General features: G+C 47.5%; 1 protein-coding gene across 6 annotated transcripts in view; it reads right to left on the reverse strand.

Annotated features, from left to right (window-relative positions):
* ABCA3 (ATP binding cassette subfamily A member 3) overlaps positions 1 to 25,601 on the reverse strand; it is a 1,774,001-nt gene that overhangs the window by 479,074 nt on the left and 1,269,326 nt on the right. For all 6 annotated transcript variants that reach the window (XM_069646922.1, XM_069646923.1, XM_069646920.1 and 3 more), the window contains one exon: positions 6,794 to 6,986. In XM_069646922.1, the coding sequence (XP_069503023.1) occupies positions 6,794 to 6,986 (193 nt within the window). The remainder of the gene's footprint in view (positions 1 to 6,793; positions 6,987 to 25,601) is intronic.

The following is a 25,601-nucleotide window of genomic DNA, read 5'->3' on the forward strand; positions in this document are numbered from 1 at the left end:
AAAATGGGAATCATATTAGAAGTGAGAGATGAGAAGGCGAGCATTCCAACATGCTAGTCGAAGAGCCTTCATTGCAAAGACACGTGCAGTACATTCTACAATCTTGCCCTATCACAATACATTTCTTTGAACATGGCAGTTTGCAGCATCTACTCAACATCATAATGCAGTAATATGCAAGGGGAGTACATAAGATTTTCAATTACCAAACTTTCCTCCACATTATGAATCAAAGGTTGGTATGATGGTCTACAGTTAGGTGGAGGAAGTGATTCACCTATTTGGGATGTTTAACCCCATACGGGCAGAGGACGAGGTATCTCGTTCTCCACACTATGCTCCCAGTGCAGGGGACCAGATGGCTCGTCCTCCACACTGCTTATCTTTAGGGGGCGGATCACCCCCCTCTTGCTCCTTCGATGTCCACGACCCGCAGGCAGTGAAGGGTAGGACTTCCCCTTCCATGCCTGGGGGTCGGAATGCTGCCTTTAGCACACATACATGCTGAACCCCAAAGGCTTCAGCATGTAAATTTTACAGCAACACTTTTGCGTGCCGCTGGTGCATATCTTGCCCAATTATGTTGATTGAGGGCTCTTTGCAAAGAACCCTCACACAAAGATTGCTGGTCATGCGATCCTTGACCAGCAATAACCACAGGACCACCAGGGAATTGATTTTGAGGGTGCCCCCCGCCAAGCCAAAGAGGCCCACACCAAAATAAAAGGGAGGCACAAACATTTGCCTTCTTTGGGGGCAGATGGGTGCTGTTTTGCACCCATTTGCCCCCAAGGATAGCAAACAAAAATGAAAAATATTTGGGGCAGAATTAGGGGCATCAGGGGGCTGGACCCATGCCTGTGGGCCAGCCCCCCTCACCAGCTCCTCTCCCATCCCCCGCTCCAAGGAGGGGCAGATCCTTTCTGCGGTCCTGGGGAGGCAAAGTGAGTGTCTGGCCCCATTTCTTGTCACCCCTGGGAAGCAGAAAGGAAAACTAGACCACCAGGGAATTGATTTTGGTGGTGCCCCCCGAGGTCAAACTACACCTCCACACTAAAAAGTCAAAAAGGTGGTACAATGTTGTTTTGCCTTCTTTGGGGGCAGATGGGTGCTGTTTAGCATGCATGTTCCGCCAAGGAAAGCAAAACAACATTCCACACTACAATGTAAGTGGCACACTTGGGTCATGAGGGGGCTGGCCCAAACCTTGGGGGCCAGCCCTCTCAGAAACTCCCCTCCCCCAATGAGTGGCACATCCTTTCTGCTTCCCTGAGGGAGCGGGGGCAAATTGAGGGTCTGGCCCCATTTTGCCCCCCATGGGAAGCAGAAAGGAGCACTAGCCACCAGGGAAATGGTTTTGGGAGTGGGGGCTGTTTGGCCTGTTGCAGCACCACCAGACATCCTGGATCTCTGGCCAAGCCACGTTACAGCTTTTCCCTCCAGGGAGGGATGGGGAACCCGCTGTGTCGATCCATGACTCTGCTGGGTCGGTCGACACACACATAAGGCAGACGCCAAAGGCCGGGGGCAGCGCCTCTGGCCTTCCTAGACATCTGGCCGGGCTGCGTTACAGCTCTTCCCTCTGGGAAAGGATGGGGACCCTGTCGGAGTTCCGTGGGACTGCTGCTGGGCTTAAGGACCGTCGACCCACATGGGAGACAGGTGCCCAAGGCCCATGGAAGCATTCTCAGCCGTCCTGGAGCTATGGCTGTGCTGCGTTACAGCTTTTCCCTGCAGGGAGGGATGGGGACCCTGCCGTGGCTGCCCTGGGAATGCCGCTGGGCCTGAGGACTGTCGACCCACATGGGAGACAGGCGCCCAAGGCCAGGGTCAGCACCCCTGATTGTCCTAGAGATCTGTCCGAGCCGCGTTAATACTTTTCCCTCCTGGAAAGGATACGAACCACGCTGGGGCACCCATGGGACCGTCGCTGGGTTTGGGGACAGTTGACCCACATTGGAGGCAGGAGCCCAAGTCTGGGGGCAGCACCCCTGGCCATACTAGAACTCTGGACGGGTTGTGTTTTAGCTTTTCTCTCCTGGGAGGGACAGGAACTCTGCTGAGTCGCCACATGACCACTGCTGGGCTGGGGGGCGGTCGACACACTCCTGGCTGTCCTTTAGCTCTTGCCTGCCCATGTTATAGCTCTTTCCTCCGGGGAGAAATGGGGACCATCCCGGGGCTACGTGGGACCGCTGCTGGGCTTGGGGACGGTCAACCCACATAGGAGACAGGCGCCCAAGGCAAGGGTCAGCACCCTCTGCCATCCTGGAGCTCTGGCTGTGCCTCGTTACAGCTTTTCCCTCCAGGGAGGGACCCTGCTGGGGCTCCCTGGGACCGCTGGTGGGCTTGGGGATGGTCAACTCACATGGGTGACAGGCACCCAAGGCTAGGGGCAGCACCCCTGGCCGTCCTTGACCTCTGACTGGGCTGCATTACAGCTTTTTTCTCTGGGGAGGGATGGGGACCTTGGCGGGGATTCCTGGGACCACTGCTGGGGTTGGAGATGGTCGACCCTTTTCTTTTCCACCCAGGTAAGTGCACACACGCATGTGAGGGTACGTTTGTAAGGACACCTTTGGGAACGTGGGAAGGTAGGAAGGTAGGACATGTGTTGTTGCTGTGGTTTTCGGTGGTTTCCTGGTGGCAAATGTCTCAAAATATAGTTACCTACATTTTGGACTTTGCTCGGCCCTGTGGGTAATACATTCTAGGTCAATTCACAAAATTCAGACCTTGTTGGATTGCGACGGGTGTCTTCTTTTCAGAAATGCATGGGGTTCCCCGTTTTCCTTTCTGGCTGCGTCACCCCAGGACCAAATCTGTGGGTTGCCCAAATGGCCATATCCAGTATTGCCCAGGGCAGTGTACCAGAGGATTAGCCTTTTCCCTTTGCACACAGTTAAGTGCACCTACATATGCGAGGTACCTTTTCCGGCAGGACACCTGTGGGAACGTGGAAAGGTAGGACATGTGCTGTCGCTGGCGTGTTTAGGTGGTTTCCTAGTGGCAAATGTCCCTACATTTTGGACTTTGCTGGGCCTTGTGGGTAATACATTCTAGCACGATTTGTGAAAGTCAGACCCCTTTGTATTCCCACAGGCGTCTTCTTTCTAGAATCCATGGAGTTCCCTGTTTTCCTTGGTGGCTGAGACACCCAATCCCAAATCTGTTGTACTAGTGGTTTAGCCGTTTTCCGTTGCGTCCAGGTCAGTGCACCCACACATGTGAGGTACCGTTTTCATCGAGACAGCTGTGGTAATGTTTAAAGGTAGGACATTTGTTTTCTCTTGGTTTGGTGAACGTTGTCATACATTTTCTACTACACTTTGTTACACAACCCTTTAATTTCCCAAATTTGACCTACATTTAGTCGCTGCTTTAGGCACTGGATGCTTTTGTAACCTGTGCAAGTCACCTATCCTTCAAAACGTCTGCCTGTGCTATTTCAAAAAATGTATGCTCGTCATTCTTTACCACATTTGTTTTCCTTATTTTCAAATGCTAAGTAGGTCTGTTTAGGCCATCAGCATAAAAAACCTGTGTACCATGGCTCTTTTTTTGGCTTGTGGTACTGCTTGTTTTCTTAAGCATTACAAAAAATGTGTGATTTCCAAACTTGTAGAGTCGGAAAAAAGTACTGGTGCATTGCTTTTCTCAATATTCACTCAAGTCATTACCTTACAAGTCCAAACATGTCCAGCACCTACCTTTTTTTTGTCATATTTCCAATTTCTTCCCAAACATTGGGAATTCTAGCTACATAGTTGTTGCCTGACTGGCAAAAAATAACCCCTTCCTGAACTTGGAATTTTGTCTACTTTTGGGAAATGTTCGCCTTTCTGTCTTCCCATTCAGCTTTCCTACTCTCCCTCTTCCATTCAGTTCAAGCATGTCCCACTGAAAAAAAGGGAAAACTGATTGAAAACCTATAAAAAAATATGTTTTTTTGTTTCCACTCAATCTGTTCTGAATTCGCCATTTTCCAAGCTTTCAAGAACAGCAAACCATTTGTTCCTAGCTCTTATAAGGAAAAACCCACAGGCTTCTTTGTACCTCATTTTACTGGCATTTTCTGAAAAAAAATACATTTTGGTCACTGTTGTGTTATTTACTCACACTCCCCTACAGCAAACGAGTAATCCTTGGTGGCGTTATGGCCGCCTACATGTGGGAAGAAAAGGGTGCAAATTTGTCCGGGTTATCAGTTGGAACAAAAAGGTGACGGGATTGAATGCGACATACTGAAATGTCCAAAAAAGGTCACAGCAATGGGAGCGAAAACCCTCAGCAGTTAAGGGGTTATTCATACTGCCTATCAGATGTTTCGGTGCTCTTCCTATGCAAGAGCTTGGCCTTCTGCCCTTTTTCCTTCTTGGTTGGCCTGTAAGTTTGAAGTTGCTCGGGAGGGATTTGTGTGCAACTACCTTGAAGTCCTCCATTAGCCAGGCTTCTCTGAGGAAAAATATGTAATTTCTGCCTTCGCTGAGGAGCTCATGTACTTCTGTGCTTGGATTTGGCAGTGACCAGGTTGCAGTGAATCATTTTGTTTTAAGGGGTTAGTTTGTCCTCTAGGGGTTGTGTAGATAAGGCAATCTTTTGGTCCGGTGGTTGGCTTTGTGTGCCAGTTGTGGGGAGAACTTTTGTTGTGTCCAGTTCTTCTTTGAGTAGCGTGGTAGGTTGCATGTCGGTTCAATGTCATCTTCATAGGTAGCTGTTGGTTCTGTGACGAATCGAAGGAACTCGTCATTTCTCCCCAAGGGGTAGCCCCTTCCAGTGAGGCTAGTAAGGTGAGCCCGCTCAGCAACATTTTCCAAAGGGGTCAAGGAAAGTCATACGTCACTGGGAGAGACTCACCCCTAGGGGACAAGGACTCTCATTCCTGTGAGGAACTCCCAAAGCAAAGCCATGTAATCACAAATTTGGGACTTACTCTCATATCCAATGCTTACAATTGTCGAGACTTGAAAAAGGAGCAAGATAAAATGTGTTAGTCATGAGAGAATAGGACTGGCTCTTTCAGTGAAAAGCCTAGATTCACTGGGACGAGTGCATTTAAGGAGGAGTATCCATTAAATCCGGAGAAGGAAGAGAACGAGGGGAGAGGCTCATGTGTTGAAGCAAGGGAGGTCACCTGGTAATGCCACCACTGCTACCATGGACAAGAACAGAGCCTGTGAAGCCCAAACTTGCTGGGAGCAAGCAACAGAGAAGCTATCTGCCTGGAGGCTGAAGGAGAAGAAACTCCAACCCGACCAGAGCCGAAGTAGCAGTGGTGGCGTGACCACGAGATTCCACTGGTGGGCAGTCTGCCTGGGAAACGACGTAGGGATCGATGAGGGGGAAGCCGCAACAGCTGACGTGTTCCCCCACTGAGGAATACCAAAGCCGGGAGAGAAGATGAACCGCGTCAGGCGAAGACGGAAGCAAGGAGAGAAACCCGAACCGTAAGCAACACGGAGACATTGCCACATGAAAGAGAAGGTAACGTGTATCCCGGGAGGAACAGGATCCGAGGCGGGGATCATTACAGGAACATTGAAACTCATCCCAGTAGAAACGAGAAAAAGTGAGAAAGTAAATCTGACAAACCTGAACTGTAAAAGTGAAAGAAAGAGAATCATAACTAACCCTGAAAGGGAAACCAATAGAGTTGGAAGAGAAAAGAATTTGTTGCTAAATGTGAATTACCTAAATGTACGAGAGAAAATACTAACTAAAGTCAAAGCTACAGCTGCCACTAACCTACCCCCTAAAACCTTTTTTGGGTGATAAAATCACCATAAGGCAAAAACGTGGCGCTTCTGAGGTACCTCTGGGACTGGGCACCTTAGGGCGGCCCAATACCATAAACATTAAGTAAGGTAGAAAGGGTAGTAGTGTCAGGGGGACTTCAGGGGAAGTCCTTCTGACACCCAAAAGAAATCTGAGATCTGAAAAACAGAAGGGGAAAAAAATAAAAATTGAGGGCCATTAAAAAGTGGTCTTAAAATTCCCTAAATTGAGAATTCCGACTTAATACCTCTCCTAATGTCCATGCTTTGCCACATTTTGGGGGAAGGTTTCTTATACTCTTTCCTGAATCACTGATTTGCCTCCCTCGCTAGCCAAGCAAAATACCTCTTTTGTAACATTGGTGCTGTGAAATGCACCCTTCCTACCCACATTTTTAAAATAAGAAAATGTCTTGGTCGGAGAAACCCCCAGAAATCCCGTCTGCTTGCTCTCTGCACTCGCTTGGGTCAATTCGGGAGAAGAAAATAGATGTCCCCTCTAGGTTAAAAATTCACCAGTCACGACTTGTTCAAATGCCTTTGTTTCTGGCTTGATGGAATACAGCTGAGGATGGATTGCATATGACATGTTGCTCCTGGACTTGGGTTTTACATTTCCAGCAAAGAATTGATTGAGTTTAATTTTGCGCATTAATAGTTTAAGTTCTACTTGGAACATGAAAGCATCATGTACTTCAATGCTTATGTAATCCTGGCCTTTCTCTAAAACACTGCATTCAGGATTGTTTAAGGCAGGTTTGAAACGTCCGAATGTAATTTTAATATGTTCTGCGTTTCCACATCTGGAGCTAGGCTTCATGGTCCAGATTGTTGAACTGGACCGCCCTCTAAAAAAAGAAAGGATGATCTCAGCAATTATGTCCGATTCCTCTGGCCACCCCTTGCAACTGGTATTTTAGATGTGTAACTATTTGCACAAACTTACAGCATCTGCATGAGTTCATCTGATTTTCACCCACCTTTTTAATCCTCTGCATCAATTGATATGGTCTACTCACCCCAGTGTTGAGCTTGATGCTGGAACAGTCCTCTGTAACGAGAGCACCACTGTCATCTGTCATATCGGTCATGGTACTCATGCTGCTGGAATCGTCTGCCCCCCAATCGTTGCATCGCCGCTCATGTTGGTACTGCAGGGCTGGCAGCTGGATGGCTTGGATATCCATGCTGGAGTCAACTAGCTTTCCCACCCTGAAAAAACAGCAAACTTTCATAAGTGCAGGGAAATCTTAAACCTGCAACTGCAGGCGTAGGATTCAAGTTAAATACTGTTTAATGTAACAGACATCAGGCATTTTATCCTTGATGGTTTTTGTCTGTCGTGCAACAATGCAGATCATAACTCCAATATATCTTCTGCATACACTGCTTAAGACAGTATATCTTCAATACTAATGAATTAGTGTCTTTTCATGAAATCAACAGCATGTAATCCTAAGAAATGTCTGATAACCCTATGAAATCCAAAAAGAGTTTTCATTCCACGTATATTCTGCCTATCTTGTAAAAGACAGCCAAGATGTTATTTAAGTAATTCTTAGCTACACACTAATAGAAATTAATAGAATCAAGGATCATTTCTTGCCATATTGTTAAAATTAGCAGATCCTCAGCCCCAACACATTTCCACTCCACTAAGACAGCAGATCTCCAAATGTAGGTAATTTCACAAAATGTTTAAAAGACAACAGGGCATTATTGCCACATAACATTTATCAATTTGGTGTATGTGTTCAATATCTTTATAATGAGCATATTGTATGGATTTAGAATATTTATAAATTTAAAAGATATATTAATGTGCTACATTCCAAAAACAAAAATTAAAATGAAATAAATAAATAAAAAGTTAACGAAAAAAGGCGGGCAAAGAAATGTCTATCTTCACAACTTTATCTTCATGTGTTAGGAACATTTTTCCTTTTGCAGCTTTCCCTCCATAGATTTCTATGGAATACCCTTCTTTTTGCACCCTGTTCTGACTTTTGGAGGTCAGTAAAGCCTTATGCTTTACTTTCGTTGCCTAGTTTGCATATTCCATGTCAAGACAGGAGGCACGCATTATGCTCATCTTTCTTTATTGCTGCAACATCAGCACTTTAAAACATTGAACACTTAAACTGGGCATTTATAGTTTTTACTCCAGCACTCCGAGGAAAAAATAAAACCAAAGTTTAAAGTTCAAGAAAAAGTTCTCTCATAGGCACTACGAGCCACATGATCCTCTGGGCTCTGGTAAACCTGGGCTTCTCCTTTCTACCTATCAGTAGCCTGTGTAGGGTATAAGAGCCCTTAGCCCTATGTCCATTCTTCTTTCTTTTGCTGCCTGAGATAAGTGATATCTTAATTATTAAATGATTGATTTATGTAACTGGATAGTACTTAGATATTATTTCTACTGCAAGATTGCATACGTTGGGGATTAGTTTCCTTAGAACTGGAGCTGTTTGTGCTTGAACGGATGATACGGATAGCAGCGAGAGAGTAATGTACGGCAAGCGTTTCACAAGCTTAGTTTCTCTCAAGAATGTTTGTTCACGAGCGCGCTAGCGAATACCTCTGTCAGACTTTGTAGGTATTTGTCGAACACTGTAGTGTTCAGAGGAGTTGGGGCCAGGGCCACGAGCAAACGCGCTGGTATTATGCACCCGGCCCCGCTCCTCACGTTCCTTCATAACGTGCCGGCGAAAGCTGCGCGCATTAGGACCAGGCAGAGCAGGAGGCTTCTAAGCTTCCTGGCATCCGCCGGGCCTCTCTCAACATTCGCACCACTCCGCAACAACGCAGATTAACACATAGTTCGGCCGAGAAGAGCTAAGAGAGTTTCCATAAATAAAATTTAAAAAACACGTTACTTACTGCTTTAACAGCACGGAAGGCACAGAGTGTTACCAAAGAGCATTTACTCTGGTAAGAGCCACATTTTCACAGCTGACAATCCGGAAGCTGGCCCCGCCAACCACAGATATCAATTGCTCACTATGACGGCCCGAGAGGGTCCCACTCCACAACCCCAGAGTGGAGTGAAGAGGAATGGGATTAAGAGCCCATGCAGCAAGAGACTGAGTTATCCCTCAGTTTTAAAAAGGTGCTGAGAGACTCGCTATCACAGGCAGTCTCGCACGGAGTACAACCCATAACTCAGAGGCTAGATATGCTGGAGGCATTGATGGCAGAGCAGAAGGAGCAGCTAACCTCCAGCAAAAGACAGGCCCAGAGCCCTGGAGAAGGGATGTTAGCGGGATACCCCCAAGGAGGGGTTGAGCAGGAGTGTAAAGCTCAGAAGAGGAAAGACTCTTTGAACCCACCAAGCAGAGGAGAGATGGTAAACACTGTTTCCCAAGGAGATGACGACCCTGTAGCCAGACTGAAGAAAACCTTCCTTGCAAAAACGGCAGAACGCCATTACAGACCCCCTACCCCAGAGGTGAATAATTCAGGGGACAATGAGGAGGGCTATTCGCCTGATGACGAAGGGGGAGAAGAGGAAGACGCCCCCAAAGAGCCCATCGAGAAGAGCGCCATCCCGGAAGAAAAGGACAATACAGGGGACATGTTTGATCCTGAAGCCATTAGACACCCCAAGTCATCGGAATGGGTGCCATCGCCTAGGGTTGCGCTGTACATGGCGCAGAACATTAGAAAGCCCCTAGACTTGGAAGTGCGCTCTCGGATGAGGGCAGAATGTCTATGGCCTGAGTTGCCCAGCAATTTGGCGGAAACTCTGGACCTTTATCCGAAGATGGTCACCTTCGTGACCAAAGCAGCGAGGGACATCAGGAAGGGTGTGGGCCGAGCCTGGAGAGGGTGCCAGGATAAGGACCTAGACCTAGCCCGACCCTTAGTGAAAATAACGGACTTAGCAGAGAAAGCCAAGGGCACAGGAACACCAGTAGATGCCCAAGCTCTCGGTAACTGGGTTCAGCACACAGTATGCCTCCTAGGCAATGCCAACTGCACCCTCTCCTCGGAAAGGAGGAGAGGTGTGTTGCTGAAAATAGATGGGAAACTCAGCGATCTGGCCTCTTACGAAGCAGGAGAAGGTGCTAAGGGATTTCTGTTTGGAGAAGCATTTGCGAAAGAAATGCTGCAGTTTGTCGGGACTTACTCAGCATTGGAAAAGGCACAGAGCTCCATCAGAAAGATATTTCCGGGGCGAGTTTTTTCCGGGACCGGATGTCACTGGGGTCGGTCATCCAGTCGCTACAACTTCCAACGCAGACCCCAAGGGCAACGAGACCAGTATTGGGAGGGAAGGCAACAGGACAACTTCTTCCCGTCCAGAGCACGATTCCCAAGAGGTCGTAGAGGGAGAGGTTCCTACCGGCAACCGAGTGCCACTGGCGGTGAGTACAGCAAGTAGGAGGGAGAACCACTCCGCTTTTTGAGCGAACAGCAATCTTTATCCAGCGATGCATGGATGCTCCAAGCAGTAGCGGGCCTCCGATTAGAATTTGTATGCAACCCCATACTGAGAGTAGAACCTCACCCAATACACAACTAGCAGACAAGAACGCGATAGAGCGCGATACACAAGGGGGAGTGGGATTCCTCAGCAATATGTTCCTGGTACGCGGGGGGATAAAAAATTTTTTGTTTTTTTATTTTTTTTTATTTATTTGTTTTAGTTGAAACATCAACTTTACAAATATTTTTTTATACAAACACAGAACATTAACATATTAGATATCAAGGAAGATCATCATTCAGTTTTTGACAATAAATAATTAGTACATCATTAGAAAAGAAAAAGAAAAGAAAAAAAAGGACAATAGAAACCCAGAAGTAGGAATGTCAGAAGAAATACAGAATTATAAGGTGCACATGTATCATGATTGTTATTTATATGCTTTTTATATGCATATCTAAGACAAATAGAGAAATTTAAAACACATTTTCACAGACACATTGTGCATTATTGTTGACAATGGATTGTTTTCATTAATAGATAATAAGACCTTTTTGCTCTTCTGGGAACGCTGCATCTAGAATTGCAATGGTTGTTATTCTCACAGATATCTTAGGAGAGTTCAAGATTGCCGCCCAAGTTTCGGCATCTGAGCGATTACAATAATTCAGATTCACACATTTAGCTAATTTGACACGATGGAAGTCAAAAACTTTACATTTCATGATTATGTGTTGTGATGTTTCTGTAGTGGTTATATCATTGCAAAATCGACAATACCCCGATTCTTTTTTAATCAAACCTCGTCTTAGTAGAATTTCATTAACCGGCCATAGGTTAAAGCGGAATCTTAAAATTTTTAATCTTAGTTGTGGGGATGGACATTTCATCAAATAGTCAGCCATTGTACGTAAGTGTTTATGACTGAAGAGAAGTCTATCAAAATCCTTAAGTTTAAGGCATTTCTCCTGAGTTGCCACCCAGTCCATTTGAAGAAATTTAGCTTTAGCTCGATTTGGATTTGTTACCAAAAGATCAATTGAGATATCCGCTTTTGCTAAGGCATTTATAGTGTGGGTTCTCCATTGCAGTGGGAAAGTGTGGTCTGAGGATGTAATCGGCCAGCACTGCGAGGCTATTTTTCATCGAAATTCCCATGATACATTTTCTGAACAGGCTACACATTTTCCAGGTTATTTGGGCTTGAATTGATATAAGTCCCAGTTCAAATCTAAGAAGCATATTAGGTGTACTTTTGGGTAAATTGTAAACTATTTTCCAGAACTTTGCTTCGATTCGATCCCAGAATGTAACAGATTTGGGTAAAACAGATTCAAGCCCATATGTAATGACAGGTATGATTTTCTGCTGATAGAATGACATAAGAGGGGCACATGAAAATTTCCCAAATTTTGCATGAACAATTCTTGCTTGCGAGGTAAGCATCAATAATTTAGCTCGCAATGTTGTTTCAAATGGTTTATCGGATGTTATGTTGTTGAAGTTCGTCCCCAAGTACTTATACTCCGAGACCACTTCCAGTTTATGGTTAGATATTGTCCAATGAAATTTATTACAGAAGGTCGTTTTTGGTTTACCCAAAATAATAATTTGAGTTTTTTTCTGGTTCACAATAAGATTGTTTCGTAAAACATATTGGTCAAGTACGTCTAACAAAATTTGTAAACCAGAGGGCGTCTGGGAGATTAGGACTAGGTCATCCGCATAGAGAAGCCATGCTATCACTTGTCTTCCTAGTTTAGGTGAGTCGGAATGAACTGAAGCGAAGTCATCAGCTAAGTCCAGCAAGAACATGTTAAATAGTGTGGATGCCAAAATGCACCCTTGCTTTAAGCCTCTTGCTGTCATTATCCGTTTCGATAGGGAGCCTTCCATATTCAACTTGATCTGTACAGAAGTGTTTGAATGAAGAAGACTCACGATCTTAACCAAGGATTTAGGACAGTCATATTTTATCAGTTTTCTGATAAGTAAATTTCTGTCTCCCGAGTCAAAAGCCATGCGAAAATCGATGAAGGCAACATACAGGGGTTGTCTTCGCAGGGCATATGACATCTTCAATGCGTTCAAAATTGTAAGATTTATTGAGGTTCCTAATCCTGAGACAAACCCAGACTGAAAAGGATCTCTGTGCTGGGTCGAAAGGGACCAGGCATTCAGCTCACATAGCACTAGTCTGCAAAAAATGTTACCAGATACGTCCAACAAGGCTATTGGACGGTAACTCATCTGGTTTTGTCTATTGCCCTTTTTAAAAATCGGTACAATGATCGACTGGGACCATGATTTTGGAAGGTTTTGGTATCTGATGATTAGTCGAAATAGTGTGTAAAGTATGGAAGTCCACACGTCCACATTTTCCTTTACTACTGCGTTCGAGAGTCCATCCGGACCTGGGGCGCGAGACCTGCTGGCACTATTAATGAGGTCTCGAATATCATCTTCATCGAAATCAAGGTCAAAGTCGGAGCAGGGCATGTCTGGTGCTCCAGAACCGAAAGGAGCTGCATATATACTTGAGAAATGAGATACCCAGTCATTCTCTGATACCCCATTTACCTGAGAGGCGAGTTGCGGAGCTGACGTGACTGAGTTGAGTAATTGCCAGATTTGTGCCGAGTTCTTTCTCATCACTTGATTTAGCATTTGTTTGCCATTCTTTTGGTAGTTGGTGATCTTATGCTCCCGCATCCAATTTCTGTATGCAGTTTTAATAGTTCTCAATTTCGAGATCTTATCTGTTTCTGAAAGATGTTGAGTTTGTCTATTTTGCTTGCGAAACAGTGCTTCCTTAAGCAAACTGCATTGTCGCACACCTGAATTGTTTTTCCATGAGACTTATGGTGCGTGGCATATAGCTGCATTAGCTGAAAAGGTCCTAGATCATGTGTGCTATTATCTTTGAAATTATCATTCACAAACATTTTTAGATGGTCGCGATAATGTATTAATGATTGTTCAGCCCATTTCAACCAGTTTAAGGAATTATTGATGTTAACTGACCCATTGCAAGTTTGTCTTGGCACACTTGGAGCAAGATTTAACACACCGTTGCAAGTAAGTGTCTGATGGTCACTATACTCTGATGTTTTAACTGCAAAGTCAGTTATGTAATCAAAGAGACACCTGGAGACAAATATAATCAATAATAGCAGTTTGGTTTCTGCTCTGCCACGTCGCAAGAGGTGGGGAATCAGCCGCACTGGTGCCATTTAGCATAATTAGATTCCAGGCTTTCTCAAACTTGATCCATAGTTCAGCCCGTTCCACTTTTTAACAGAGTTCCCTTGCAATAAGTGTAGATTCAAGTCTCCTGCCAAGATGATGTATGTAATGCCATTGCCCAATATAACATTTTCAAGAACAGATGTGAGATTTTTGAAAAACAAGGCAACTGTGATACTCATAGGGTTCCAATACACATTTACACAAGCAATCTTGCGAGAGTTAGCATCAATGATAGAACATTGGATGAATGGGTTTATCGCGGGTAGTGAGGTGAGATGTAAGTTTGCTCGCGTGTTTATAGCAGTGAGTAATCCAAACAAGGGGCCACCTTTGGCTGCTCTTATAGCCGGCTCCAAATGAATTTCAAAGTTATTGCAGCTTGGAGTAATAGTGAGCCAGGTTTCCTGTAAAAGGATGATGTCAAAATCACACAGTATATTCTTGGGGTTATTAATCAAGTGACTGTGACCTCGTGTGGTCCAACTGACTCTGGATAAACACACTTGCTCCATAATTGGGTCTAGTTATACTCTTGTGATCTTGGTGTGATCTTGTGGGTACTCCCTTCGCTCTCCGTTATTATGGATTGAGATGTGATGTTGTGGTTTTTGCGATGTTTTGAGACAAGACTTCAGGGGGGTATTTTATATCATCATCTCGTGAAAGCATAAAGCCCAGGTCGAATAAAGCTTCCCGCGCAGCCCATATCAAATTATGTACAATCAGAGAGGTCGTCCACACAAGTACCACACCAAGGTCATTCTTATTTTGAAATTCAATTTGGTCAATGTCTTGCGATTGGATGTCTCTGAGTGTTGTTATATCAGAGAACAAGTTAAGAACACTCTGACGATTCAAAATGTATTGATGGGCCTGACGACACGCTAGAAGCAAGGCATGTCTTGTCACAATTTTACCTTGTGCCTTTTTTGATGTCATATTCTTATGCTTTCCCAAAACGCCAACAGATGGACCGAGAGCTTTATCTGCATCGGCCTGTGATGACGCAGTTTTTTTATTATTATCATTTTTTTTTGTGGCGAGATAATCTGCGATTTCGAGTTTAACATCCACAGGTGTGCAATAGACTTTTATTTCATCAAGATCTTTTTGTCTGTCAATACTATTATTTACTGCATCTTGTGCCAAATTATGCGCACTCGGGAATTCTGAGTCAGCAAAAGACACTCATTTAAGAGTAGTCTTTTTAGATTCTATACTCTGCGTTTCCGTTAACGGTATCATGGTGTTAGCAAAGGTGCTTTTCGCAGGTCCATTGACTATGATAGGGAACCTAGGAGGTTCAAAACTTCGACTCTCTAAATAACGGTCAATCTCTCGTCTCAAGTTTTGCCTTGATAAATGCGTGTCGTCAGGCATTTCACTCTTGCTATTTGCTGCTGGGTGTGATGGAGTTTGACTGTCATTTTCACCAGTGTCTTGTGATATTGAAAGTTGAGGAGATTGATGACCTTCAGCAAGTTTTATCAACTCATCAAGAGGAGGGTGATCTATAATTGCTCGAGGTGACTGGCAGGACTCCAAATATTAATTTTTTCTCAATTTAGTCAGGGCATCATTTTTTTGTTGTGATCCCTGAGTCCACCCGAGTTCTAGTATTGGCACGTGATAGAGTATTAATAAATTGTTTCGTTGACGACGATACTACCATCTTTGCCGTTTTAACATTTTTTGATTTTTTTTGAGGTGGCAATTTTTTGGGTTTAGGTTTTACTCCTGCTATGTTTTTACTGGCTCTGACATCAAAGACAGAGTATATAGCTTTCTCAGCTACAGTCAAACCGTTTGCTTTTTGTGCTGAAGTTGTCTGCGGAAGAGCCTGAGCCGGATCATGAGTCCTAACCGGTATAGAGTTATCTGTGATAATACCATCTACAAACGGTAGGTGTGTATACATTTTGGCGGGTCGCATAACAGGTGGATCTTGGTATGTATTTCCAATCTCGACGTTAGTTTCTACATTCTGATTATTTAAGTCTTTCTTTGTTTGTGTGTACGCATCTATGGAGATTGAGGTTTTACTTATTTTTTCTGGTTGTTTTTTACTAAGAGAAATGGTGATTTTTTTTTGGAACTCGGGATCCTGATTGCATTTTTCAGCGGAATCATTTCGAAAACATGACAGTTCGGAACTAAGTTTGAATATTTCAGAGTTAAGCAATTCAAACATTTCTGTAAGACCTCTGAGTGTGCCATCAGTAGATTCGAATAACTTAGCAAGTGACATAAGTGCTATATTCATGACCTCCAGGGTTAAATTGGCGGGTTTAGAAATGTCAATCAGGTTAAGAGATGAAGCCTGTTGATCATCTTGAGCCCTGCGGGGAGTTGGAGGGATAAATGAGATGTCAACTGCGGTACTGCCATTGGATCGCTGAAACAGATCAGGAGATTGTGAGAGATTTGACCTTTCTGAGCTGGCTGAAAAGGAATAATTAGTGGAACCCAAATCAATAACGGCCTCTTCCGCATTTTCGTCTACAGGGATACCTGTGTGCGGCGCTCCAGACAGGGCATTTCTCAACAGCATACTATCAGACATGGACGCAGACAGTTTTTCATTATCAGTCATTAAGGAAAGATTGCATGCAGCCTGGGCTATAGAGTCAACTGTTTGTGTATTACAATGAGTTTGATCCACGTCAAGGGGAGAGGTTATCACAGGTTCTATACACGCAGGGATACATGCCAATTCAGTATTTCTTAAAGTTCCAAACCCATATTTTCGTATGTCCGTATTGTGTCCCTTCAGATCCTTTTTTTTATTCATAATTTTTAATTTATGTCGCGAGTTTCGCTGAAGTGGCGTTGAGCACATAGTGGTCGCAACATCGTCTGTGGAAAAGTCTTCGCGGACTGGATGGGACTCGGACATAATTCTTTGCCTTGTATTATCCGGCATGCCCGTTGTCAACCGGTAAGGACCGATAGGACGTGTGGACATGGAATCAAGCAGAGCCCACTAAGCTGCAGCGTGGATTAGCAGTTGCTTAAAACTTGAATTTCAAAGAGGAGAAATATAGCAAAATAAGCACCCACCCCTAACAGGGAGCCTTGTATGATTGTATGGCTCGGTCCCGCGGAGCCCCGGACGCTGCGGCAAAGCGGGACTCCACGGGACTCGCTTGGGTGCGCTCGCGGTGCGCGCGACCTCCTCCTTTTATCTGCCCGCCTCCAATGGGCTACCAGATGGCCTAGACAAATGTAAATAAGCACAGTGTGAGCTTAACTATTGAGAGCAAGTCCATTAGAAAGTATGCTTTCGGCGGTTTAGAAATCACCTGCTGGTAAATGTAGTAACAGCTGCAATAGTCCACAAAAGTTCGTAGCTCCAGGAGCAGAGTAACGCGGCAAAGCGGGACTCCACGGGACTCGCTTGGGTGCGCGCGTGCGGTGCGCGCGACCTCCTCCTTTTATCTGCCCGCCTCCAAAGGGCTACCAGATGGCCTGCTGGTAAACGTAGTAACAGCTGCAATAGTCCACAAAAGTGCGTAGCTCCAGGAGCAGAGTAACGTGGCAAAGCGGATAAAATAAGGCCAGTTATAAATCTAAAGAGTTTAAACGAATGGCTTGCATACAACCATTTCAAGATGGAAGGCATCGACCTGCTCCGAGACCTCCTGCGTACAGATTGTCTAGCACGGCTGGATCTCAAGGACGCACACCTCATGATACCGATAGCCTATCGGAAATATCTGCACTTCCGGTAGAAGAACAAGTTACTTTCTTACCTGGTAAAGTTCTTTCGTTGGGATGGTCCGACGACGTATTCCATATCTACGACATGTAATCACCACAGCTGTGCTGCTTCGGAAACTTTTTTCTGCGTCTGCGTCCTGCGTCGATGACGTCGATGCGCCCTCGTCGAGGACCTCCTCCGACGACATCCGATGTGATAAGTAGGACGCACGACGCCCGTAGCCTCAGTTGTAGTTTTTTCCCCCAGAACGTGTTTGTTTGTTTGTTTGTTTGTTTGGAATTTATTGTGCGCACCAGACCCTGGAGTATAAGGGCGCAAAAGTAAGAATATATACAGCTTAGAGCATAAGTTACAGGTTACAGTTACAAGTTACAGACATTAGCGGTTACAGAAATTACCAGTTACAGATGCAAGTTTTTCAATTGGCAGTTGCTGTCGTTAGCCAGTTAATTACAATTTGCCTGAATTTGGAGAATGAGTGTTCTAGCCTCGCAGTACTGTTTGTGTATTACAATGAGTTTGATCCACGTCAAGGGGAGAGGTTATCACAGGTTCTATACACGCAGGGATACATGCCAATTCAGTATTTCTTAAAGTTCCAAACCCATATTTTCGTATGTCCGTATTGTGTCCCTTCAGATCCTTTTTTTTATTCATAATTTTTAATTTATGTCGCGAGTTTCGCTGAAGTGGCGTTGAGCACATAGTGGTCGCAACATCGTCTGTGGAAAAGTCTTCGCGGACTGGATGGGACTCGGACATAATTCTTTGCCTTGTATTATCCGGCATGCCCGTTGTCAACCGGTAAGGACCGATAGGACGTGTGGACATGGAATCAAGCAGAGCCCACTAAGCTGCAGCGTGGATTAGCAGTTGCTTAAAACTTGAATTTCAAAGAGGAGAAATATAGCAAAATAAGCACCCACCCCTAACAGGGAGCCTTGTATGATTGTATGGCTCGGTCCCGCGGAGCCCCGGACGCTGCGGCAAAGCGGGACTCCACGGGACTCGCTTGGGTGCGCTCGCGGTGCGCGCGACCTTAGTCAACTACCAGTCAGACACAAAGCCTTGCGGAACGTAAGCTGCAATCGCAAAAGAAATTCTGCAGCGGGGAAGGCAGGGAGGGAGCGATATGGAATACGTCGTCGGACCATCCCATCGAAAGAACGTTACCAGGTAAGAAAGTAACTTGTTCTTCGAGGGGATTGGGTCCTCCGACGTATTCCATATCTATGACAGACTCCCAAAGCAGTACCAGAGCAAGGAGGAGGGAAAGAATTTAGAATCAAAATTTAGAATTGCCAATCAAATAGCAGAGCAAAGGACCGCCTTGCCAAAGGCCAGATCCAGTCCTCGGATGGAATCGAGGGAATAGTGACATACAAATGTATGTACTGAAGCCCAGGTGGCTGCATCACAGATGTTGCGAATAGGAACACCCCTCTGCAGGGCAGTAGATGCAGCCATACCCCTGGTAGAATGGGCCCGCAAGCCAGCCGGTGGGTCCTTACCCGCCAAGCGTTAACACTCCGAGATGGCCAAAATAATCCAGCGAGACAAAGTCTGTTTCGTCACAGCTTGTCCCAAACGCTTTCCAGCGTAACCAATAAAGAGTTGATCGTCCACTCTGACCCGGGACATGCGTGAAACATAAAAGCTTAAAGCTCTCCTAGGATCCAGCCTATGGAGCCTCTCCTCTTCCTTACCAGGATGCGGAGGAGGATAGAATGCCGGAAGAACGACCTTCTGGGCCAAATGAAATTCTGTCACTACCTTTGGAAGAAAAGAAGGACGAACTCTAAGGACAACCCTGTCCTTGTGAAATACAGTGAAGGGTGGCTTAACTGAAAGTGCCTGTAACTCACTCACTCTGCAAGTGGAAGTAACCGCAACTAAAAACACAGTTTTCAGAGTTAACAGCCTTAAAGGGCAAGAATGTAAAGGCTCAAATGGAGCACCCATAAGAAACTTAAGAACAAGGTTTAAATCCCAACCAGGCACCAGGAAAGGTGACGGAGGGAACACATTAGTGAGCCCTTTCAGAAACTGTGAAATTAAAGGGATTTTAAAGTAGGAACACTCTTCAGACGAGCGCTTAAAGATGGACAGCGCTGCCAGGTAACCTTTAACTGTACCCACTTGCAAGCCCCTGTGGGCCAAAGAAAGTAAAAATGACAGAACCATGGGGATGTCACATGCAAAAGGATCCACATTCTGAACTCTGCACCAGTCGCAGAACTTACGCCAACGGTACAGAGACTTTGTTGCAGGCCGTCGGGCCGATAGCAACACCTCCATCACGTCTTCAGGGAGGTCCCAATCCTTATACCTCAACCTTTCAGAAGCCAAGCGTGAAGGTTGAGGGATCTGACCTCTGGATGGAGAACCTGACCCCCCTCCCATGAGAGCAGATCGTCTCGGTAGGGAAGACGACGTGGAGGGCAGATGGACAAGTCGAGAAGGTCCGGGTATCACGTCCTCCGAGCCCACGCCGGAGCAATGAGGATCATCGGGGAACCGATTTTCCGTAACCTCCGCAGCACTTGCGGGATGACGGGGACTGGAGGAAACGCGTACAGCAGTGGGAATGACCACTCCACCACGAACGCGTCTCTAAAGGCTCCTTTCGGAGGAAATTCCCACGAGCAGAACCTCTCGCACTTCCGGTTGACAATGGAGGCGAAGAGATCCAGTTGAGGGGTCCCCCAAAGGGTGAAGATCTCCAGAAGAATCTCCTGAACCAACTCCCACTCGTGAGAGATCGTGCTCTGCCTGCTCAGAGCGTCCGCCGTCACGTTTTCGTCTCCGGCCAGATGAACTGCCGAGATCGAAACTTCCTGCTGGATGGCCCAGAACTCGAGCTGCATCGCCTCCCTGCACAGAGGAAGTGACCCTGCCCCCCCCTTTTTGTTGAGGTAGTGCATGGCCACTGTGTTGTCCGTCAGGATCAGGACATTCTTTCCTCGCACAGTCGGCAGAAAAGCCTTCAGGGCTAGCATGACGGCCCTCAGCTCCAACAGATTGATATGGAGTCTGGACTCCGAGGGAGACCAACGAACGCTGACTGTCAGCTCGTTGGCATGAGCTCCCCATCCCGTGAGGGATGCATCCGTCACGATCATCACCTCCGGCCAGGGAAGCCAAAACGGAGCCCCCTTCATCAAGTTGCCTTCGACGGCCCACCACAGAAGGTCCTGGGCGACCGAGGGCGGCACCTGAACCGGGTCCGACATCCTGCCGGAGGACTGCAACCATTGCATCTTGAGTGCCCACAGCAAAGATCTCATCCGCAGGCGAGCCTCTGGCACCAGAAGAATGCAGGATGCCATGAGGCCGAGCAACCTCAAGAACTCGAACGCTGGGAGAGTCTGGGCATGCTGAAACTTGTGCACCATCTGCTGAATGTGAAGAGCCCTCACCTGGGGAGGAAAACACTGCCCCGGGGAAGCGTCGAGCACTGCTCCGATGTACTGGAGCCGCTGTGTTGGCATCAAATGGGACTTCTTTAAATTGAGGGAGAAGCCCAGCCTGTGAAGGGAGTGCAGGTGACGGACAGATGATCCAGGACTTGCTTGGGAGAGCTCCCCCTGATCAACCAATCGTCCAGGTAGGGGTAGATGTGGATCCCCCTTGCCTGAGATGCGCTGCCACCACCACCACCACCATGAGCTTGGTGAAAACCCTGAGGGCGGAGGTACTTCTTGTGCTTGGGATGGATCGGCACATGGAAGTAAGCATCCTTGAGGTCGAGAGACACCAACCAGTCCTGAAGCTGAAGGGCCTGGAGGACTTGAGAGAGAGTAACCATCTTGAACTTGTCCTTCCTGAGGAGTTTGTTCAAACCGCGCAAGTCCATGATGGGTCTTAATCCCCTGTCTTTCTTCGAAATCAAAAAATAAGGGGAATACCATCCCTTGTTCCTCTCTGCTACAGGCACCAGTTCTATGGCGCCTTTCTCCAGCAGGGCTTGAATTTCCTGCGCAAGGAGCGGATCCGGACTCTTCAAAGAGAGGTTCCCTGGTGGATTGTCGTGAGGCCTCTGCCGAAAGGGAAGACAGTAGCCGTGGGTTATGATCTCCAGAACCCACACAAATGAAGTAATGGCACGCCACGCTACAAGATGCTGCGCCAGCCTTCCCCCAACCGGCGAACCATGGGACATGGCCTCATGACTGAGAGGTAGCGGCTGCGGCGTTGCCTGAGGGCAAAAAGGCAACTGCCTGAGCGGCCATGGCACCACGGGTACCCTGTCGTCCACTTCTGGTTCCCCTGCGTTGGCCTCTTTGACTGCCAGCCCCTCTCGCTTTACTGAAGGACGAGTAATAGCGAAAGGAACCACCCCTCCATTGCTGTCCCCTAGGACGAAAAGGCAGAGGTTGGCGAACTGCAGCGCCCAACGACTTCGCTGCAGCTTTGGAGGTCTGCAACCTCTCAAGGCTCTCGTCAGCCTTGCTGCCAAAAAGGTGTTCACCGTCAAAGGGCATGTTGAGGAACCGGGACTGCACATCAGGAGCAAACCCCGACTTCCGCAACCACGCAAACCTGCGTATCACGGTGCTCGCCGCCATGGACCTGCTGACGCATTCAGCCATGTCCAAACCCGACTGAATGGGGACACACATGGCATCCTTACCATCCTGGACCATAGCAAGGAAACCATCCCGTTATTCCCCTTCGAGAATATGTTCAGCCGCTAACGCAACACAGTTCCACAGAGTGTGTGTGAAACGAGACAAGGCACAAATGGAGTTGGCCTCCTGAAGCGCCATACCACCTGAAGAAAACACTTTCTTCGCCCAGCCATCAAAACGTTTGTCGTCCCTATCAGGAGGGATGGTAGGGTACGACGCCTGCTTTGCCGGGGCCGTGGCCGCCTGCACCACCAAACTCTCCGGAGTGGGGTGCCTGGTCAAGTAGCAGGGGTCGCTACTGGCTGGACGGTATTTTCGCGACAAGGACCTGCCCACCGCCGGGAGACTCTCCGGAGCAGTCCAAGCCGCCGCCACCCTTCTCTGTAGAGCCATATGAAACGGCAGTAGCGGGTCAGTTGGGGGACCAAAATCAAGGATGTCCGTGAGATCATCCTGCACAAACTCCCCTGGGGGAGCAGACCATCCCAAGTACTCAAAAACCCTAGCCATAAGGCACCGGTACGAGGAATCGGCATGAGAGCCAGGCTCAAACCTGCATAACTCTACCTCCGGAGAGGTGTCCAGTCCACTGGCATCATGCAGTGACTGCCTCAAATCGTCAAACTGACTATGGCCTGAGACCATTTCATCTGGAACCGGACTAGGAACCAGGCCATCAGAATCCTCATCCACCTCCGAAATATATTCCAGGTGGCGAAAAGAAGGCACCCGAGAGTGCTTGCTCTTAACCAGAGCCTTCCTAGGGGGTTCCCCCGTGCCACGGGGTACCTCCGACACCCCGGCCTCGAAAGGCGGCGAGGGCGTCGAGTGAATCGGCGCCGGCGTCGAGAGAACAGGCATCGGCGCCGAGAGGATCGGCGTTGAGTAAATCGGCGTCGACGTCAGATGCAGCGCCGCAAGCATCGACGGTGTCGACACAGTCCTCGAAGCCGGAGCTCCGAGCGTGTCCTTCGACGACCTGAGCGTCAACGGCTTCGACGACTTCCTCGGAGCCGTAGCCTTGAGAAAGCCTGTCGATGTCTTCCTCGAAGACATCACAGGTGCACACGGTCTCGAACGTGTCGAGGACCGGGACCTGGAACAGGTACGTCGAGAACGAGGCCCCTTGTTCAAACGGGACCTCTCCCGTGACTCATGCCGACCACTCTTGCGAGCGGTGTCTCTCGACCTCTCACGGCCGACTCCACTCGGGGGCGCGGACGACTTCGTACCCTGCGACTCGAGAATCGCCAGCATTTTCTTCCTGAAGGAAGCCCATTCCTCCGGCGTTGCACGGCTGGTGGGGTAAGTGACGTGCCGGGCAGAGTCCTCAGAAGAGGACCTGGAAGACTACCGCTGTCGCCGCTTCCGAGAATGCCTCGAAGAGGCCGAGGAGTGGCGAGACCGACTCCTAGAAGAAGACCCACGAGACTTCTGACGATGACGCGGAGAGTCACCTCTCGAATCATCCGTCGAAACCCCCGCAGACTTCGACTTCCGGGGCTTGGACACCCGATCTACCGACAACAACTTCTTACGTTCCCGTAAGGCTTTGGACGTGAGCGACTGCCAGTCGATACAGTCATCCGTGTCGTGGGCCTTCCCGAGGCAGGCTTCGTGCGAGTCCGTCACCGACATCTTGGACCCACACTCCCCGCACTTCTTGAAGCCCGGACGCGGGATCGAAGACGAAGTAGAAGACATCTTCTTACGAAGGATTTTCTCACAAAAACGAACAGGTTCGAAGAACAGAACTCCATAGAGTCGAGGCGTAACCGAGATTCACGAAGCAACACGTTCGTGGAAAAAACGGAACTGAGGCTACGGGCGTCGTGCGTACTACTTATCACATCGGATGACGTCGGAGGAGGTCCTCGACGATGGCGCATCAACGTCATCGACCCAGGCGCCGAAAAAAGTTTCCGAAGCAGCACAGCTGTGGCGATTACATGTCATAGATATGGAATACGTCAGAGGACCCAATCCCCTCGAACGGAGATGTATGGCGCTTCAAGTGTCTCCCGTTCAGCCTAGCATCCGCGCCATGGGCCTTCACCAAGCTCATGAGACCCATAGCTGCGGCCATAAGAGAGAGAGGAATACGAATGATTTACTTAGATGACATTCTGGTATTGGGCAAAGACAAAGTAACGCTCAGCAAGAATGTGCATTGGGTCTTCAACCTATTATCCTCGCAATCAAGAAAGAACTAAGAGCAGTCATTGCGAAGAAGATTATTTCGCTTCGCAGTCTGGCCAGGATATTGGGACTGCTCGCAGCCTCAATTCAGGCGATATTTCCCAGACCGCTCCATTACCGAGCTCTACAGAGACTCAAGCTCAGACACTTGCAAGGAGGCGTAGGTTACCATCAACTAGTGACCCTGGATCACGATGCGCTCACAAGGCTGCATTGGTGGCTACAGAATATGGAAGCCTGGAACGGCCAAGCGATTTTTCTCGACGTTCCAGACTTAGTAATAGAGTCAGATGCGAGCAGATCAGGTTGGGGAGCCAGATGCGACCAAGCAGAGACAGTTGAGAAATAGTCAGAAGAAGAGTTGGAACTACACAAACTGTCTCGAACTCCTAGCAGGCTCATTCGCAGTACACGCTTTCACCAAACACAAGGTCAGATGTTGTGTCTTGCTCAAGATGGACAGCATTTCAGCCGTACGCTATATAAACAAGCTAGGAGGAACCAGGTCCAAAATATTGGCAGAGCTAGCAAAGGACTTCTGGTACTATTGCTTTCAGCACCAGATTTCAGCAGCGGCAGAGTGCCTACCAGGGACACAGAACAAAGTAGCAGACCGGAATTCACGGTATCTTGTAGACTTCAGCGATTGGAGGCTACATCCCCAAATATTCGAGCAGCTGCAGGAAGTCTGGGGTCCCCTAGACACAGATCTATTTGCATCCAGACTGAACGCACAGACACGCAAGTACTTCAGTTGGAGGATAGACTCGGGAGCAGCAGGTACGGACGCCTTCCTACACCGGTGGAACGGTGCAGTGCACTATGCCTTCCTGCCGTTCATCATGCTCACGATGGCCCTTGCGAAAGTACGCAGAGAAGAAGCGGAGCCTGTGATGATACTACCGTTTTTGAAGTCCCAGGCCTGGTTTCCAGTAGCAATGGAACTTTCTTTGGATTTCTTGAGGATAGTTGCTCATCGGCTAGACTTTCTTCTCGACCCGACCAGCCAGCCTCACCCTAGGACTATACAGATCAGCCGTATCGGCAGGACACAAAATGGTGGAAGGGGGTCCAGTGGGAGAACACCCAGCGGTCGTACGCCTTCTCAAAGGGATAAAGCTAAAGAAGGCGCCAGAACCCAAATACGCAGTGTTATGGGACGTCAGAGATGTTTTTCGCCTTTTCCTCAGATGGCCAGAGAATGATAGCCTTTCTCGCTCACAGCTTTTAGGGGTAGCCTTTAGCATAGCAAGAGAACGAAGAGCGATTTGAGAATCATTTCCAACCCTTACTTCACGGAGAATAAGAAAATAAGCGTGGCACAATGCATTCAAGATTATGCGGCAGCAACGGCTCATCTTAGACCGCAAGGTGTGACAACTGCTTACTGCGCGTAGAAAGCCCCATTACGCCATAGCCACAGCGACTATTGCTAGGTGAGAGAGGTGATGCAGTGCGCTGGGATAGACTTGGCCTTGTTTGGCGCGCATTCTGCTAGGGGAGCGATGGCTTCTAGAGCTTTCGCTGAAGGTGTCTCATTGCAAGATATAATGAAATCAGCAGATTGGTCTTGACATAGAATGAAGATTGCCCAGGCT

Source organism: Ambystoma mexicanum, chromosome 2q, assembly GCF_040938575.1.
Source record: "Ambystoma mexicanum isolate Mex_15411 chromosome 2q, UKY_AmexF1_1, whole genome shotgun sequence".
In the NCBI taxonomy this organism is placed as follows: Eukaryota; Metazoa; Chordata; class Amphibia; order Caudata; family Ambystomatidae; genus Ambystoma; species Ambystoma mexicanum.